This window comes from Corvus moneduloides, chromosome 4 (genome assembly GCF_009650955.1).
Source record: "Corvus moneduloides isolate bCorMon1 chromosome 4, bCorMon1.pri, whole genome shotgun sequence".
NCBI classification, from domain to species: Eukaryota; Metazoa; Chordata; class Aves; order Passeriformes; family Corvidae; genus Corvus; species Corvus moneduloides.
Window position 1 is genome coordinate 5,037,546 of NC_045479.1, and position 12,248 is coordinate 5,049,793.

General features: G+C 49.9%; 1 protein-coding gene across 2 annotated transcripts in view; it reads right to left on the minus strand.

Annotated features, from left to right (window-relative positions):
- Positions 1-910: 910 nt before the first annotated feature.
- Positions 911-12,248, minus strand: part of LOC116442919 (cat eye syndrome critical region protein 2) — a 101,047-nt gene continuing 89,709 nt past the window's right edge. For both annotated transcript variants that reach the window (XM_032106591.1, XM_032106590.1), the window contains 3 exons: positions 9,664-11,071; positions 8,716-8,821; positions 911-8,497 (listed from right to left, as the gene is read on the minus strand). In XM_032106591.1, coding sequence (XP_031962482.1) covers positions 8,492-8,497; positions 8,716-8,821; positions 9,664-11,071 — 1,520 coding nt within the window. In that variant the 3' untranslated portion in view covers positions 911-8,491. The remainder of the gene's footprint in view (positions 8,498-8,715; positions 8,822-9,663; positions 11,072-12,248) is intronic.

Sequence of the window (12,248 nt, forward strand, 5' to 3'; positions counted from 1 at the left end):
GGCTTGCAGCATGCACCTGGGGAGCCTTCGTGCCCCCAGCCTTCTGCTGTTCACCCCCACATGCCTCTGTTTGCTGGCACCAGCTTTTAAGGAAAATCACCTTAATTTTGTCCTGATGCAAAGCTGCTGAATCAGCAGAACTGAGCAAATTACTTTTTCAGGGAGCAGCTGAGCAATGGCCAAGTGCAAGCTGCTCCCATGCACCTACAGCAGGCACCTTCCAGCATGAAACAGTACGGCTGTGATGCTGAAACCCCTGTGAGAAGCAGCTAAGTTGTCTTTAAACACCTCCCTGTTGGGAGGGCTGCAACCCCTGGCTGATCTCACATGGGAGATTGAATCAATGGCAAACAGCAAGTGTCCTTTGGGGCCCAATATGGATTTGGACCACTACAGATGGGCTCGAAGGCTTTCCATTCCTCTAACAGCCCCTGAGGGCCATCATGAAATCAGCACAAAGGGGAATTGCAGAGGCTACATCAGCTCCTCCTTCGAAGCAGCATCACTCCGGGCAGCCACCACTTTTAAAGCTGAGAGGTTTCACGTGGGTGTGGGGGAACAGACTACCTGTGCCCCAAAAGCACGGGGTGTTTTGGGGAGAAGCACACCTGGGCTGCAGGAAATCCCACAGCCCACCAGGGACTTTGGGGGGAAAGCAGTGACACCACCTCATTTCCAGAGCTGGGTTGTTCATAGGCAGACAGCTGTGCTTCTGAACGGGAAATGATCCCAATTAGCTTTCCAGGTGCTCTCTTGTAAATGGATTACAGGTGGTACCACGGTGTCTGACTGCAGTCCAGGGCTTTGTCTCTCTGAAAAAAAGCCCTCTGTGTTATCCTCCCACCCCCATCTGCTTCCCCTTGCAAAGGGAGACCATCCGGGAGACAAGAAAACACACATACAGCAAGGATGATTGCTATTTTAAGAATGTACTTTATACAAAATAACCAATTCATATGGAAATAAAATCTACAGACCTCCGAGGATCAAGATTTTAAAAAAGTTCTTTAAAAAAATTACCCAACACACAGTATTAAACTAACTATTGAGGTAACTGTCGCTCTTGGGGAACAAAGGTAATCAGCAGACCAAGACAAAATATACACAATATAAAAATAAATAGCATTCCCCTTTCCAGTATTGACCAGGAAAGTTCACACAACTTTGCAGCAGCAGGAGAGAGAAGAGGATCCCTGACACTGTGCTCTACAGGATGGGGAGGGAGGCAGGGGCTCCTGGGCAGCAGGTGATGGAGAGGTGCAGCCCCTGAGGCCCTGCTGGGGACAGAAGTGCTGGGCTGAGCAGCTCCAACACGAACTCCTTCTTGAGCTGATAAATGGAGCCCATCCAGTCCAACCTTTCCTAAACAGCATGGGCAGCTGCTCAGCTCAGTTTCCAACTGAGCCAAGGACAAGCAAGCCCAGACCTCGAGTGTTACATCCCAGCTCCCAGCAAAACGTGCCAGCACAGAGCCCCGCTGCAGAGGTCAGATTTCCCCCACTGAGGGACACAGGCAGAGGCATTTTCACAGCTTGGTGTGGGAGTTCCCTGCTGCAGCCTCAGCTCACCCTCCTGTCACCCTGGGACAGCTGCAAGCTGTTGACAAGGGCCAGGCTTTTGCCCCCACGGCCACTAGACCCCTCCCTGCCCAACAACAAAAAGCACAGCAACATAAGAACAGCCTCACCCAAAAAGAGAAAGGCCCCCGTTTTCTCCTTGTGCCCCCGACAGACAGATTACATTCTTTACAAACTTACAATAATACAAAAACAACCCCACTGTTACCCAACTTCGGAAAAATGAATGGACGTAGTGGCATAGGCTCCCCCACTACCTCCCCTGCAATGCCAAGTGAAGCAGCAGTGGGTCACTCTCCTCCCCCAGAGGCATTAAATCAGTGGTCCACCCACCCCTCTTCCATGTGCTCTGCTCTGTGGATGAGGCTCAACTTCAGACAGTTGCTCCCTTCCCTCTCTGCCTTCCCAAACACAGAAGCAGCAACCAGCTCTCTCATGACTACCTAAATCAACCCACCAGTCTCTGGGAAAGCAGGAACGTGGCATGATAAAATGCAGGGCCACAGAGAGCACCTTGCTTCCCACTGAAACTGTGCAGATCCCCCCCCAGTGTGTTCCATAGCCATCTTAGCCCTAAAATAGTATGGGAAGGTCAAAGTTGCACTGCTGCGTGTTATTATTGCTCAGGAAAAGATCAGGCAGCAGCATTCGTTGATCCCTCAAGGAGGAGAGACAAGAGTTTTCACAGTTGCACACAGTATATGCACAAACATTTGTAACCTAAACCCTCCTGGAGGTAGACATGCCAGGATCACATGTGGGAGCCCTGCAGTGGGACCAGGAACAAATCCTTGTACTGGCAGATGGACAGACACCGCTGTGCCTGGGTGGCAAACCCCAGGGGCACACAAGAGAACACGCGTGAGCCACTGAGGACACCTTAATTTCATCAGGAGAGTGAATGTGCCCTCCCCACCTGCTGTCTATGTGTGTGCAGAGGAGCCAGCTGGCAAGGTCAACCCTCTGCCCTTGTGCTCGCGTGGGCAGTGAGCTGTCATCTCTGCACTCGACAGCCACCGACTGCAGCGAAGCCAGCAGAGGGAAAGAGACTTGAAAGCTGGGAAGCAAGGAGAGGGGAAGAGTTGGCATATGATACAAAAGGGGATCAGAGGACTTTCCAGTTGAGGCCTGAGCTCCTGTAGCTGCCTGGCTGGCTTCAGAAAGGGACACTGCTCCCCTGCCGTGCTCCAGTGTTTGAGTGCACCAGGTGGCTGCGGGCCTCTTACTCATTTGATGCCCAAAGGAGTCCCCAATGGCTGTCTGGTCTTACTTTGTTCACAACAAGGGAATTGTGCTCACACGGAGTCAGTTCTGCTCTCATTTAGAAGATACTCCACTTACTGCCCTTCTGCTAAGTGAGCCAAGTGTTTCCAAATAAAAAGGGCAAAGGACAGAGGGACTTGCTAGAGCTCGTGAAAATCCCAATTAAGCCTCAGTCCTAATTAATCCTTTCTCCCCTCTTTCCCCGGTGGACGTAGCTCTTGCCCTCTCCTGGATGCACTGTTCACTTTGATATCCACGTTTCAAAAGGAAGACCTTTGCCAAAAGAAATCTAGGCCACTGCTGCAAATGAAGGAAAAAGGGCCCTCAGTCAATGCAAGACCAGCAGTGTTAGATCTACAAAAAGCTCCATGGTCTCTCAAACCCTGCATATGAGCCAAGGCAAGACAAGTAACCAAAAAGGGAAGGGCACAACACAGCTCGCTTCAAAGGTACACTTGGATGTTACCATCTAGCCTCAAATACATTAAATGCTGTCCTGAATTTCCCTGCCTAGGGGTGCACTGAGCCTTGCCCTGGTTGTTCCCAGGAGCTCATACTGAGAGAGAGCTGGAAATGAGTCCCTCCCCAGCTCTTTTTCAGAGTGGGAGGTGGGAATTCTGCAAGAGCAAACTCCTCTACTCCTCCACTGATGCACCACAATAAAAACTTCTTAGGGGGTTGCTCTGATTAAGTGCAGACCCAGTTGCGTGGTTGTTCTGCAGCAAGGGAGACCAGGAGCAACTACACCATCACAGATTCCATTGTTGGGTCTTCTCCAAGCCACCCTTTGGGATGACAACTCCCTGTCACTCACTTCAGCACCCTCTCTGAAAATCCACAGAGCATACAGCAATACAGTCTTCTCAGAAAAGGAAAGCACAATGAAGCCATCAAGAACAAAGAAACAACCCTGGTTGAACAGAGAGATGAACAAAAGCCTGACAAGGAACAGTGGAGAAAATAAAGAAAGGTTGTTTTCTAATTATACTTTCATTTTAAATGGAGAAGTGTTGGGGTGAGAACCTGCAGGGGAGCTGCCTCAGTCAGCAGAATGAAAGACAGCCTCTGTGACTTGCTTTCAGATAAGACATCATAAAGCTGATAGCTCTCCAAGACCCTGAGAAACCACACTTACAAAAATATACACAGGCGATTTGCTTCGGAAAGTCTGCATGAGAAAGGCATTTGGCAGACAAGAAAGAATCAGAAGCTTCCAAGAAAAGTGTCTCCTTGTACTTTAAAGTCACAAATCAAACCAGTTGGGCCTTGAAGCTTCAAATTTACCTTCCTCTTTTGTCCTCCTCATTGCAGGCTGGTGCCTTGGATTGCTACTGAGTGGTTTGGTGGGTCACACCATGGAATTTATAGACTGCAAACTCATTCTAAACACAGATAAAAGTCACTGTGAAGCCTCAGTGACTGCCCTTTCCAGTTAAATTGCCAGGGCCTGTACTACCTAAGACACCCAAAGCTTCAGAGTCTCAGAGGGAGTTTATACAATGGCCTTTGCAAAGGCAGCTTGACATCTCGGGAGCTTGGGAACACCACACACCACTCAGAAAGGAGGAAGTGGTGGGGAGAGCAAGAGCCTAAAAATGCATACAAAGCTCTTCTGAGAATATTGGAAATTTCTGTCATGCTTGAGCATGGTCACCATCATAATTGTTCTCTGTATTACATAATCTCGTTTAACATGAAATCCGTAATTATAGCAAAACACATCCTCCACATGGGAAAAGTAATAGCTACAGGAAATTTGGCAAAGTCACTAGCTCAGGAGGCTTTCTGAAAAAGGACCACCTGGTAATATACTGTACTACAACAATGCTGGGGGAAGCACTAGAGTTTCTCTGTATTGTGTTAAAGATTAAAGATAGTGGCACAAGTATGGCACTCAAAAGCCATGTTATTTTAAAAGGCAGCTACACTTCCGCACTGCAAGCCAACCCATGGCACAATACAGCACTCTGCACGTACAGAGCTGCAATGTTCCTCTTCTAAATCCCTCAAACCTCTCTTCCACGAGATCTACAAAGCAGCCCTGTGCAGCATGGGTTGGGAAATCGTAAAATTCACATTATCTGCTCCTCCTTACATTTCCACGGGTATTGCAGCTCAGCAATCCTCTCCCAGGGCTGTGCCCTCTGAGGGGAGCCAGTTTTCTGTGATTTGCTCAGATTGTACCTAGAGAGATTAAGCTCTGATTTTCAGAGGATCCCTAGATATTGTAAGAGGGGGGAAAAAACCCCAAACCAATCCTGACTTACGAACAAAGCATTTGAAAGTCTGGAAACTCTGCTCTAAGATTCCACCAGCACCTCTCCAGCTCAGCATGTCCTGTCCTCAGGGAAGCCCAGCCATAGTTCCCTGTATTCTATATGAGTACTTTTCTAACAGAAACCATCTCTCCTCACAACAGCAGCTTGTTAGCCACTTCAACAAAAATTACTGACTACCTCAAAAGCCATTTACCTAGAAACCCTGCCTGGACAAGTCAGCTTCACTACTTGGTTTTGTCTACCATGTGCAAGTCAAACCCTTCTCCCAGGTTTGCCTCATGTCAGGTGAGGGTATCTATCACTAACACTCCACTGGGCTCTCTAGGCAGACCACAAGCAATTCTTGCCCTCCTTAGTTGTCTCCTGTTTTGATTGAGGCTTGGTACTCATCCAGAGACCAAGACCACTAGAACCACGTTTTCAGTGCCAGTTCCAGATGAAGTGTGCTTCATCTTGCTTGGAGAATTTTTATAGCTTCTAAAAACCACCTGTCCCACAACATTCACAATGGGCTGAACGAAAGGCACTTCAAATATTCAGCTGTCTGTGATACAGAAGACAAGCTGACGTACAGCAGGGCTTCATTGCAGAATCTACATTCACATTTCCAGAGTTTCCAATGCTTTGCTACAAGTTGTACTTTCCAGTTCCTCTGCTTTTAAATCTGTTATTTCCAATTATTTTTATATCCACGGTGAACTAAAGACTGCTTTACAAGGAGAAGCAATTGTGTTTGTCCCAGGTTTGCTGTCTTAAAGAGGAGTTGTACTTGCACAATTTTTCATTAGAATCTACTACTGCTTCTGTAGCTCTGTTCAGTGAAGGATCTAGAGCTGCCTTTTGGCTGGGGCACCTCTGAAAACCACTGCCAGCTGAGGAGCCACATTTGGGACAAATTTGGAAAGACACAACATAATCTTCTTGGCTGAGGAAAGCAGTTACCCATTTCTCAAAGGTCAACCTTCAGGATCATCTCTTCCAGTTTAGATCAATCCACCAGTCACAACTGCTCCCTGACAGATGAATACAAATGAAAAGAAACCACAGCAAAACCCCCACCTTCTCTTTCCTAACGTAATGGCATCTGTAGGTAGATATTGGAAGTAATTCACATTACATTGACAGATGTCCCAGGGAACTGACTGGCCTAAGCAGCCAGCAGCTACAGTTCACAGGTTGGCTGCAGCAGAGGGTAAGAACTGCATCTGGAAGCACACTTGCGCAATTGCATGAAGAATTTTAACTCCTTTTAGGCTTGGAAAATGCCTTGGCTCTACACAGCTCATCAGAGGCAAAAGTACTGTAGCAACAGAAAAGCGAGGCTCATTGGGCACTAACGTGGCAGTCCTTCCTTTTTCTAACTATTTCAGGAAAGAATATTTCTCATCTTTTAGCCTTTTTGTTCTTCTAAAAGCTTAGGACAGAAGGAGTAATGGCTCAGTCAGATGCTACCTGCCATTTGCGTGTGCAGCTTTGCCAGCTTGTGGTAGATCTACACAGCAGGATGGAGGCAGTACAGTCATGCATCCTGGTGCAATCCAGCTGAAGATATGGGTGATGACACCATCCAAGATAAGAAAGCAGCCAGAAAAATTCTCCAGAAACTGGAGACTATATCCCCCCCTCTAGCTGGGAGCACAGACTAAAGGGCACACTGCTCTGTCCTTCTCCTGCTGCCATACTCCATCCGACTCCTTGGCAGATCCTCTTTTTAACCACTGTCCTCTCCCAGTGCTACCAGCAGCCAGCCCACAAGGGCTATGCTCCCAGCAGCTCTTGCTGCCCAGTCTCATAGCTTAACAACTCCCCTATTTTACTCCAGCTTCCCCAAGAATAATCAGCTGCTTGCTGGCTTTAAGATGTGAACAAATGCAGATGGAATTCCTGTGGAACTCACTTGAACAGCAGTGGCTGTCCAAGCACTGGCACACAGGGTATCCCAGTGCAGTACTGCCACTGGCGAGAGCCCCTGCAGCCTGTGCTCAGGGAAGCTGCCACTGGCCCTGTAGGACCTGCTGCTTGATGACAAAGTTAAACCAACTCAACTCGAGCATGCAGCCCTCTTGTCCCTCAATTTCTGAGCCAATCAACCTCAACATCTAACTCTGAATGAGTGCTTGAGTGCTTTCCAGTTCACCTGCAACTTGCAAATGCCAAATCCAACAAATGGCTCACACTGCAGTAATCCTACCATTCCTCCAAGGCAGCCTCGTGCTCTTCCTCCTCAGCAAGAGTGCTCAGGAAGCCTGTGGCACTTTCTGCCTCACTGCTGCTAAGAAGTGAATATAGCCCAGGGTCAGAGAAAGAGGTGGGGACTTGGCTCCTCTCCTTGGGCAGCAGGGCAGTATGGATTTGCACAAAGTTTGTTCTACTGGAGAGGTGCTGCTCCACCCGCAGCTGCACCAGTTTCCCCAAAATAAGTTCTAAAACGACCAGTTATGCCATTTTCTGTTTTCTAGAGCACACATTTCTTCCATTAGAAAGGCAGGGAGAAGGGTACTACTCTAGCAGAAGGGACAATGCCATGGGTGTCCTGCCCCAGTTTCAATTCCTGGTCCTGGTTTCCTTGTTCCCCCATGATGACAGGAGCTGGAAGTGCACTCAGGCCCTGGATCCAGAGGGGTGGAGGTGGGGGTGAGAGGGGAAGGAGGAAGAAGGCAAGAGAAAGAGGAGGACATGTTATGCTCCTGAGCAATTCCCGCTATTAAGTCAACCAACTGTTGGGTCATGTCTTGGTTGCAGAGGACAGCAAGTCATCCATCACACATTTCCTCACCTCTCCCCAGTCCCCCCAAACCGTCATCCTATCCTGAAAGATTTCAGCGTGATATGATTGTAAACAGTTAACGATTCCTCCAGTGCTAAGCCCACTACAAGCTGGGCCCACCCTCTCCCCCATTATGTACAATACATTCACCAACAACAGAAATTTATTTAGAAAGGCAACAGGTTAAATTCTGTAAACTGGATCCAGCTCCAAAACACACACGTTAATACTACAAGTAAAATTCCATCATCGTCCTCTTCCACCCTGAAAAATATACCTGAGTTTAGCAGTCAATGAAAGTTTCCACCCCCACCCCCGCCCTCCCCACCCAAAAAATCCCTCAAACCCTGAATGAGACGCAGTCTCCGGTCACGGAAAGCCACTAGTTTGGGGTGCTCTGCGATGGCGAGCCAGCTGCTCGGCTGGCTGGGGCCCGGCACCGCTGCGGGTTTCCAACACAAAAGCCGGCACGGCACCGTGTTCCACAGACCCAGGAAGCTCCATGCTGCTCGGGCGAGGGGAGGGTGGGAGCAAGGCCTGTCCCTCCTCTCTGTTGTCCAAATCACGTGTGGCTTTCGTCTTCATGAAGTCCGCTCTTTCTTGGACTAGCTCTGGAAGAGGAAGAACAAGAATGGGAGGCTTTAACTGGCAGCTTTAGAAAGGAATAACCTCATGATTGCATGCAACCAGATCAAAAGCTAACACTATTGATCTGCTCAAGTTCACAGCTTCCTCCAGTTCTTCCCACCCTCATCAAACACCTCAGTCCTTTAGCCATTGGGAAGACGAAGACTTGCATTTCAGCTCTGCTCTCTCTAGCAGCCCTTACTTGATCCAGAGGCAACGCTGATGGTTTTTGTGATGTCAGATCTTCCCGGGACATGGTTGCTGTAGGCATCTTCGGGAAAGGGACTTGAGCCTGATGCATTTGCATTCTGGAGTCAGGTTGAATGGAGAGAGTTTTAGCACATGAATGTCAGGAGCAAATCCCCACTCTTCGTTAAACTACTTCACTGAAGGCATACATACAACATTAGCATACAAGCATTTGTCTTGTATATTCTGTCTGGCTTCCCCCAAAACACAGCCCTCAACCCATGCCATTCCCCCAATGGCTTAGCTGTGAGCCAAGTTCCCTGAATACTAGAAGAAGGAAGGACTGTCATGCTGTGATGATGATAAAACAGTAACAGTTGAAGCACATTCATAAGAACTGAACAGGGAATTTTTGGAGTAGCAGTATTTTCCACTTGGGAATAAAATGTCATATGCAGACTCAGTGAGAAGTAACTTTCTGTGATGGAAATTTGACACAGAGAGGAGGGGCAAAGCAAGAGGAGGGAAAAAGAAGGCAACATTAAAGGTGTTCATAACAAGAGGCACACTTCCACTTTAGTCAGTGATTCTGCCCCACTAGAAGCAACGTGAAATAAAACACTTGCAAAGAAAATGGCAAGACTCCGTGTGATTAAGAGAAGCTCAACCCTGGACGACACATTAACAAAACACTGCCTGGTGAAACACAGCACTGGTGTGGGGATGGACGGGGCAGGCTAACAGGCTAACACATGACAGCGTGTGCTCCTTGTTTTAAGGAGATGCAATGAAACTCTCTCTCCATCTTAGCAGACCTCTTACTCTAAGAGCCACCTGTTCAACTTCACTTGCCATCTCCTGTGACTTCAAGCCATATCCCTTTCAAGGGTATCCAACACTGATGGTCACCCAGGCATCACCCCCCTCCCCCCTCTCCTTCTTGCAGAAAACACGATCTTACCCCGAGGGTCTATACAAGTCCTGGGGTGGCCCCCCCATGCCACCTCCACTGCCTCTCTGCTCCATCAGCAAGGCCTGAAAGTGACCCACGTTCTCCTCTCGGCAGCGGTACAGAGGGCCCTCCTGAGAGAGGCCATTGGCCTGGCTGGAGGCTGGATGGTGAGACAGGTGAGCATTCATGGGCGATCCATACGTCCTGGGCTGGAAGTGGCTGGCAGGATGCCGGGATCCATAAGGAGAGCCAGTCTGTAGCATCACCCCATGGGGAGGGAAAGCTGAAGGGCCGAATCCCATCCCTGCACCCAGGTGTGGGGGGGGGGCTCCATAGAGGAACTCCCCCGCTGCCACCGAGCTCTGCCTCTTAGTAGCTGCATTGTGGTTGTCCAAATCAAGAAACTCTTTGGGACTCTCCGGTCTTTCCTGGGACTCCTCGGACTTCTCATCTTCAGGCCCCAGCTCCTGCCCGTTGCTTGGAGAAACCTCTTTGGCACTTGCTATGTCCATGCGGGTGGGAGAGGCCAGGGCGGCGCTCAGTGCCTCGCAGCCCTGCAGGCCGCCGGCAGAGCCCCGCTCCGGGAAAGGGGGCCTGGCCAGGGGCGGGTGCGCGCTGGGGTGCCCACTGGGGCTGGCCTGGGGGTGGAGAGGTCTCTGCCAGTCCGAGTAGCCCTGTGGGCAGCCATAGTAGGGCGGTCGCTGGTAGTGGTGGTAGGAGGGTTGAGGCTGCGGCTGGTAAGGATATGGCATTCCCTGGGGGGGCCGATACCGCGGGAAGACACCGGGGTGGGCGCTGCTTGGCTGGAAACCCCGTGGGGGAAAATGCTGGGGATGGGAGGCAGGAGGAGGTGGCTTCCCCCCCATCATGGGGCTGAACCCCTGCAGGCTTGGGTTGATGTGGTACCGCCCTGCTGAATTTGGGTATTCCAGACCGGACATGTAGAGAGGATGAAACTGGTTGGGGGTGGCCCCCATGGAGGTGGCATCCACGCCAGGCAGGCCGGTGCCCTGTCCCATGCAAGGCACGGCTGCTTCGGGCAGAGCCTTTCCCCCGCCACAGAGGGGCTTCTCCAGCAGGTTGGCAGCTAGCCCCTTCCCCTCAGGGCCAGCTGCCGGCCCCTCACCTGCCGCCCCATTCTGAGGCAGGGGACCCCCTCTTTCGGAGGTGGGCACCAGGTCCCTCACGCAGCCCGGGTCGCCGGCGTAGCCGCTCTCTGCCGACCACGCGCCTTTGCCCTGCCCTGCCTTCAGGTTGCCCTTCACACCGGGGCCATCCCCCTCCCCATCCGGGGGCAAGGCGCGCCTCGTGCACTCCATGGGCAGCGGGGGCTTGGGATGAGGTAGGAGTTTGGCGTAGGCCCCGTCGGGAATGCTGATGCACTGAGCCTTCTCGTCCATGCCTGCCGGTGTCTCCACTGAAAGAGAGGGAAGAAAGTCACACACATGCCTAATTTTTGCAAATTTGAGTGACCTTTAATAGCTGCTTCTTTTAAAAGTTCTCTTTTAAGAACTGCTCATGAGGTTGTGTCTCCCTCTGAAAGATGGCACAGGTGGACACTGCAGTTTGCAAGCCACCGCTAAGTCACAGCCCCCCTGGAGTAACATGGCATGTGTTTGGTCTGACACAGAGGTGTGCAGAGGCTGCCTAAAGGAGAGGCAGAGTTGGGGTCCACCTGACGGCAACATGAGGTGTTGGTGTAGTGGCAGCTTGATTTCAGGCTGCCTTACGCCTTCTGGTCATAGACTTACAGAACAGTTTGGGTTGGAAGATCAAGTGGTTCCAACCCCCCTTGCTAAGGAAAGAGACACCTTCCACTAGGTCAGATTGTTCATCCAGCCTGGTCTTGAACACTTTCAGGGTGTGGATGTGGTATCCACAGCTTCTCTGGGCAATCTGCAGTGCCTTCCCATCCCCACAGTAAAGAATTTCCTCTTAACATTGAATTTAAGCCCACCCTCCACAAACCCTGTTTGCCCACAGCTTCGGCAGAAACACCACCACACCCTGAGATGCTGCAGAGATGATCACTCCAACTGTGGTTTGGAGATGTGACTACCCTGTCCCGCAATCACTCAACGCTCTCCCCTGTCTCTGTTCTGTATCCAGCAAGCTAAATTATGATGATAACTTTTAAGCAATGCCACACAAGGAAAGAGTTTCCTCTTAGTGCAAGGCACACAAGGGATTGATAAAAGATGCAAGGGTTTTGATCTCTAGTTTACCAGCTAGAATTAATGAAAAAAATTTTTTTTGATCTCTGAATTTTTTTGATCTCTACTTCAGGTTTTATTTTTAAGGTTCTTTTTTTTTTTTTATTATCTGTAGTTTACCGGATAGAACAAATGAAATTCAACCAGAAAGAAACTGGTGAGGGCAAGCATGACATGCTGCCATCCCACCTGAACTAATACAGCTGCTCAGGGGCTTTTGGGCAGTCCTGGTGTGTGAAGATTTTAAGATGCTGAGAGCTCATAAGGCAGATGTGCATTTAAGAGGAGAAGCCATACTGACACACGCTCAAAGGAGTATATTTGAGACATTTATTCACATAACATCTCCTCTCCTTACCTAACTCTCTGCAGATCCAATAT